The 7,199-nt window shown below is 37.9% G+C and overlaps 1 protein-coding gene across 18 annotated transcripts in view; it reads left to right on the top strand.

Annotated features, from left to right (window-relative positions):
• plekha5 (pleckstrin homology domain containing, family A member 5) overlaps window positions 1-7,199 on the top strand; it is a 131,114-nt gene that overhangs the window by 117,329 nt on the left and 6,586 nt on the right. For 13 of the 18 annotated variants that reach the window (XM_043236462.1, XM_043236461.1, XM_043236458.1 and 10 more), the window contains 7 exons: window positions 2,960-3,025; window positions 4,316-4,396; window positions 4,469-4,618; window positions 4,695-4,796; window positions 5,330-5,438; window positions 5,607-5,650; window positions 5,879-6,013. In XM_043236462.1, coding sequence (XP_043092397.1) covers window positions 2,960-3,025; window positions 4,316-4,396; window positions 4,469-4,618; window positions 4,695-4,796; window positions 5,330-5,438; window positions 5,607-5,650; window positions 5,879-6,013 — 687 coding nt within the window. The remainder of the gene's footprint in view (window positions 1-2,959; window positions 3,026-4,315; window positions 4,397-4,468; window positions 4,619-4,694; window positions 4,797-5,329; window positions 5,439-5,606; window positions 5,651-5,878; window positions 6,014-7,199) is intronic. The other 5 variants (XM_043236478.1, XM_043236460.1, XM_043236479.1 and 2 more) reach the window with 3 other exon arrangements.

Raw genomic sequence — 7,199 nt, 5'->3', positions numbered from 1 at the left:
CTAATTTATACTGGCCATCAAAATGGTATTTTGCAGTATTATATAGAAATGTATTTTTGTGCTTATGACCATAGGATTATTTCCTTTGGCCTATTTTATTGTAATTTTACTGAAAGCATCGGATATTAGGTAGAAAAACATCCAGATTTAATGCTTTAAAAATATGAAGGTATGTGTTTTTATTAATTTTAATAGTTTTTAATGTGAAAAATATTCCACAAATGCTCTGAACGTTCCAAAAGTGTAATTATTTTTAAGTGTAAAACATCCACAGCCTGCATTATTAGGAGACACACAATTCTTCTGTTATTCTGTGTGTTTGTTGGTGCCGATGAAGTTAGCTGGTCAATACAGCGGGTGAAATAAATACAGGACACGTCACGGTTTTTCTGTCAATGTGTTTCTGAATGTGCTGTTGATTTGAAATTAAGCAGAGCAAATAGTTTCAGAAAATCAGTTACGTGTAATAAAATGCAATGATACAGAGAAGAAAAACTAAACTGGAATGTATTTAATACTTTGTACAAAGCCTTTGACGGCTTCTGTGTGGAGAAACTAGTCTAGTCCATTGCTCAGGTCTGATTTTGGTCTTCTGATCTGATCTGGATTCGAGTCAGGTGATTGGCTGGGCCATTCTAGCGTCACCTTCATTCTCTGAAGCCAATCGAGAGTTTCCTTGGCTGTGTTTGGGATCGTTGCCTTGCTGGTGCTGTAGGTGTTGGGACTGAAGCAGCTAATAATAAAGGGCAGGATCGCTTTCTAATTACTAATAGATTTCAGCCGCCGTCTTGGTGTTTTTCTCTGTGTAATTTCAATTATTACACTTTGGCCCCGTTTCACAGACAGGGTTCAGCTTAAGCCAGGGTTAGACCATAGTTCAATCATGACGTTGAAGCATTTTATATAAGCATGCATTAGGAAAAAGCATTACTGGTGTGTATCTGGCGTGGTTTAAGATCAGGCAACGCAAGTTTCTTTCAGCACTAGGACTAGGCTGAAAGGAATAATTCCCCCAAAAATGAACATTTTGTCATCATTTCCTCACCCTGGAGTAGCTCCAAATCAGTTTTGAACGTCTTTGTTCTGCCGAGCACAAAGATATTTTGAAGAACGTTTGTGACCTGGTTGTTTTGGATCACTTCCACCGTAGGAAAAATAATACTATGCAAGTCAGTGGTGACCCAAAAAAACTATTCCTTCAGGCATTATCAGGTTAGCGTTCTGAACTGAACTTTCTAAACTGAAACTTATTTGTTTGGGATTCTGGTGAAAATGTCAGGTCAGCAGCACCTTCAGCGATATATTTACAGAGAAATATGGTGACGTGATCAGTACTCACTTGAACCTCTGCGTACTGGATGGTCTTCATGAGTCGAGGTCTTTCCTCACATCTCCTGCAGCGGTGCTGTGTGAGGCCCTGCGGCCCCGGGTCTGGGCTCTTCGTTAGTCACACTAACTGGAGCGCTGAGGGACGCTACTTACAGCTGTAGGGAACATCTACTGCAGCAGAAGACCTCCTCAAACCTCAAATCGTTGAATTCTTTTCTTTGAAATTGGCACTCAGACTCTGTGCCTGTGTGCTTCTGGCGTCCCGTAGCAGATGTACGACACGAGCGCCGTTTAGTGATTTTGTTCTGTTTTTAGCACACCAGATGGTGCTGAAGCAGCTTTATTTCCGTGATGAGATGATTCATATCTACATAAACTCATCCGGCTGCGGAAAAGTGTGAATGAGTGTGTCTGTGCGCTGCAAAAAAGGAGTTTCTTACTCCTTACTTTTGTACTGTTTCCTAGTACAAACGCCTTTAATCCAACTAAATCTATTTATTTGAAATATATTAGTTTCAGGTTTTGTGAAAGTGAGATGTATACATCATGTGAAAGCTAGATAAATGAGAATTTGAGGGTGCAAAAAATTTATTTAAATATATTTGAAGCCTTTATATATAATGCGTATGTAAATAAGATTTAAATCAAGCTTAAGCGAAGAATTTATTGGCTGTAAATAAGCCACGAAGACATGATTTTGCATGATTGTTTTTTAATTGCTCATAAAAATAGGATTATTTAGCTATTATTTTTTTATTACCATAGTTCTTATCATTGCATCATATATGAGCTTGAAAAAAAATTATTTTGTGCATAAAATATGCAAGGTATGTTCGTATTCTTCACATGATTTAGTTGATTAATGTGAAGAATATTCAGTAAATGCACTGAATTTTAGTGCATTAATTATGCCTTGTATTACAATATGTAATAGGTTGTAACAAAAATTATGAATACCTTTTATAATGCGTTTTGCACTTTTCAAGTGAATTAAGATATCATAAATGAGGTCAGAAAAATCAGTGGTCAAGCAAGTTTTTGTTTTTTTTTGGCCCCATTGGCAGATTATTTATTTATTTAAAATTATTATATGCCTGCATTGTATCAAAAATGTCAAAAAAATGATTGTACTGGAAAACAAGACAAAAATACAGAGCAAGGAAATCATTTTCTGTGATGTGGATCCATGTATGTATACAAAAACGCCCATCAAACGTTCCTGTTTGCCTCCTCTGAACTGTTTGGATGGAGTTTGCATGTTTAATGTGGATTGCGTGGTTGTGTTCAGTCCCAGTGCTGCTGTATACAGTGTGACTGTATATAAAGATCCCTGCTGCACAGCGCCACACGTTAATATTACACCAGCTGCAAGTCTTAGACGATTTACTGAAGTTACTGTTGCAAGAAAGTGCATTACTTAAAGTCTCGATTTGTTCCTGCCGTCATTTGTCAGCATACTGATGAGTAAGTTGCATGAACGACGGCAGTAAGTCAGCTGTACACAGGATCATGTCGCTTGCTCCATCGCTTCATGCGCAGAGTCTCAAAGCAGTCTAGAGCGACGGGTATCAGCTTCTAGGATTTATTATATAATGCATATCATATCTTACGTTGTTTCTTCTCCTTTTAGCAGATGAGTCCTGAAGAGTACAGAGAAAACACCTACTTATACAGACCCGAGGAGCTGGACATTGATGTAAGCAAACGATCCTTTGCATAATTGGATAATCGCATAAATCATTATATTGTGACAATTACTATTCGAGTTTGTGCTTCTGTTAAACATTCAAAAAGGTGTTGTATACAGCCAGTTATCATTAGGAGTAAAATTTGAGTTTAAAATACTCAAAATATGTATGTTATATCATTGTTTTGTTTTAACATCAAATTATGTAATTTATATTTCAAAAATGTAGCTTTTTTGTAAAATAATGTAATATTTTAACGTCTTTTAAAAATGCTGTAAAATAGTCATCGAGATGTATTATAGCATGTTAGTGGACGATCATTAATTTATGCAGTGTTTGAAGGCATGGATAGAGATGAATATGAATATGGACTAAATGTGGAATCATAAAACTTTTACCGAATTCTTAGAGCAAACTAAGAATGAGTGCTGCTCTCTACATCATTTAAAGCATTTTCTGGGTGACGAAACATACCCAATATTCTGTCATAATTAAGAAAATATTTATGTATTTGATTAGATTTTTATTTGATTATTCTGCATGCCATTTATATTCCCATTATTACATCATAATTACTCAAAAATTAGAATTTTAATTTAAATGTAATTGTTGTAACATTGTAATGTGTGTATATGTATATGTATATATATGTGTGTGTGTGTGTGTATATATATATATATATATATATATATATATATATATATATATATATATATAATGAATCTATGTAAAAAAATCTTTATATATAAATTATATGAATAAAAAAATATATGTAGGTGTATTTAAATGTATACACACACATACTGTGTAAACAAATTAAACCTTTGTCGGTGGTTGCACAGACAAGGCTTAAAGTAATAGTTCACCCAAAAATAAAGCAAAATAAAATACTATAGAAGTCAGCGGTGACCCAAAACTGTCTGGTTGCAAACTTTCTTTAAAGTATATTCCTTTGAATTCAGCAGAACACAGAAATTCATACAGATTTGGAGCTACTCGCGGGTGAGGAAACGATGACAAAATCTTAATTTTTGGCTGAACTATTTCTTAGGTCTAGTCCCAGACTAAAGTGCAAGCCTGAGCTGCTTTAAGTGAAAGAAACTTGCAATTTGCTAATTGAACTGTGGCTTAATCCTGGCTTAGCCTAAGCCCCGTCTGTGAGACCGGGCCTATATTTTATTCCAAACGATTCCAAATTGCTGTATAATTATTCTTCATGCCGTTTCTCTCATTCTCTGGAGGCCGAAACCTAGCCGTTACTGTGTCATTAACACCAGTGTGTATTTGCACGGTCACAGGCGAAGTTAAGTCGACTATGTGAGCAGGATAAAGTAGTGAGGAACCAAGAGGAGAAACTGCAGCAGCTCCACAGAGAAAAGGTAGCCAGCATCCCAGCTTCTCTCAGTGTGTTGATACGGCCTCGTCTCACTCGCGCTCGCGTGTGTTTGCAGCACACGCTGGAGACGGCCTTGCTGTCGGCCAGTCAGGAGATCGAGATGAGCGCCGAGAACCCAGCGGCGGTGCAGAGCGTCATCCAGCAGCGGGACGTCCTGCAGAGCGGCCTGCTCAGCACCTGCAGGGAGGTGTCGCGCGTCAACGCCGTACGTCCCTCGTTACGCTCGCTTTGATTGACGCGGTGCTCTCGCTCGCTCACCCGTAATGCTGTGCCTCTGACAGGAGCTGGAGCGGAGCTGGAGGGAGTACGATCGGATGGAGGCGGACGTCACTATGGCCAAAACTAACCTGCTGGAGCAGCTGGAGGCCCTCGGGAGCCCACAGGTGAGACCTTTGATCGAATACTAGCAAGCATTGGGATGCCTCCTTCTAATGAACACTTCAGACATTTCAATGAGTATAAATCTTAAGGTTTTAGCATATAATGGTATATAGCCGGGTGGGGGGTGCCAATACTTTTGTCCATATAGTGTTGGTCAAAGACGTTAAGATGTAAGCTTCAAAAGAAATTATTTTATGTCCATAGAAAGCACATTAAATGCACAAGTAGAGTGTTTTTTGAGAATAAAAGGTCAGAATGTAGAAGTAATCTTATATTATCAGTCGGTGTAACTATGTAAAAATTCAAACAGCATGCTTATTCTGACTTGAATATATAACATTTTACAGTGTGTTAAATTATCATGCTTTAACATTAAGATTTGTACTCATGGAAATTACTAAAGTAGTCAAACCTGTTCATTGGGAGGAGGCATCCAAAATGCATTTTAAAATATACTGGTGTATATTGAATATGACTTCAATGGACATTGAACTGAGGTGTGTGTGTGTGTGTGTGTGTGTGTGTGCGCGCGCAGACGGAGCCGCCCAGCCAAAAACACGTCCAGATCCAGAAGGAGTTGTGGAGGATTCAGGATGTGGTGGAGGCGTTGAACAAGAACAAACCCAAGAGAAACACAGAACCCAGTGAGAGAACAAGAAAAACACTCGTTTCTCATATGAGTAATAGTAATGACTTTTTTTGAAATGCTTTTTTTTTTCAGATTTCTACTTGTTATACCAATGTTTTTATTGGCATCAGTATAAAAATGACCGTTATCTTATTATCTTACCGTCCCTCTTCTGTATTAATAGGTTTTCCTGGCGCGAACCCCCTGTCAAACCTGCATAAGAGTGAAGTAAGTGATTGTTCCAGACATCATGATGTTTGTGTAACTGTCCAGATGAGCACACACACACACACACACACACACACACACACACACACACACATTCATTCACTGTGCTGCTGTGGTTGGTTGTTGTTGACGGTGACTGTCCAGATGAGCGTGTACGCGCACACACACACACACACACACACACACTCTGTGCTGCTGTGGTTTGCGGTGACTGTCGGTTGTGTGTAGGAGTCAGACTCGGTGCCTCCTCGTCCTCCGCTCCCGTACTCGTACGAGGGGGGAGAGCGTCCTCCTCACGCGCCCCGCACCACCCCTCACCGGCCCGAGGACCGCAAGGCTGCCCAGCGCAACGGTGCCCACAGCGTAAGACAGAGCTGTGACCCCTCGCCCATCCCACCCCATCTTCATTAACCCATCCTCAGAAACCCAGTCCAGATCGGGCTTTGTTAGCAACAGATAGCTGCTATTCTGAGATCAAAAAAATCATTCCCTTTCATCAATGGATATTCAGTTATTTCTACCTGATTTTTTTTATTACATTTTTACTGACCACTTATACATCATTCAAAGAAAAAAAAAAACCTGTATTCATTTTTACTGACCACATTGTTTTCCCAATTATTATGCGATACATTTATATTAACCACCTTTACATTAACACAGTTTATTTGTATTCATTTTTACTGACCTCCCATGTATTATGTAACAATTGCAGCCTGATTTTTTCCCAATTTTTGTTCATAAACATCATTTAATGTTATAAACAATTTCAGACAGATTTATTTCCCTAATTATTATGTAATAAGTTAATACTGACCACCTTTACATTAGCAGTGTAAACAATTTCAGACATATTTAGTTTTTAATTTGTTTTTACTGACAACCCATAGATTATGTAACATCTCAAATTATTTTAACCTGATTTCTTTCCCATTTTTGTAAATTTTTGCTGACCACCTATACAGAATTTAACAATTTTTTTGTGACTGACCACATGTACATTTTTATGCATTTATACGGACGTTATTTAGCTCGTCACATAAATAAATGCATGCAAAAATAAAACCACTACCTATATTGAAGATTATTCAGTGTCATTACTAATAAATAAAGTATATTAATAACAACACCAATAAGAGCAACCATTAAACATTCCTAAATGAAATGTATGAATATTATTTCTATTTTATTTAGCTCATTTGAATATTAAATTGCATATATCAGGTGCCTGTATTACATCAGTCACCTACTCTTCACATACCAGCTTTGAATGAATACTTAACCTTAAAAAAGCCATCTGTGTCATTATTTTCTCATCCTCATATCACTACAAACTTGTCTGGTGCAACTTTTTTCCTCTGTAATGAAGACGTAGTTCACCGTTTTCGTTTTGGGCAGAATATTCATGTTCATCAAAAAAGCCATTTGGGTTGGTTTGCATTTCAAGTGCTTTTTGCTTTTGGTTTTTATCAAACGCTCGTCCTCGAGCACTTCCTGCAAGACGTTCAGTAGATCAGCAGCACTGCGTAGGTTTGTAGCTCATCCTTCG

Source organism: Puntigrus tetrazona, chromosome 4 (assembly GCF_018831695.1).
Source record: "Puntigrus tetrazona isolate hp1 chromosome 4, ASM1883169v1, whole genome shotgun sequence".
Lineage (NCBI taxonomy): Eukaryota > Metazoa > Chordata > Actinopteri > Cypriniformes > Cyprinidae > Puntigrus > Puntigrus tetrazona.
Note: the sequence above shows the minus strand (reverse complement) of the source record. Positions and strands in the feature narration are given on the sequence as shown.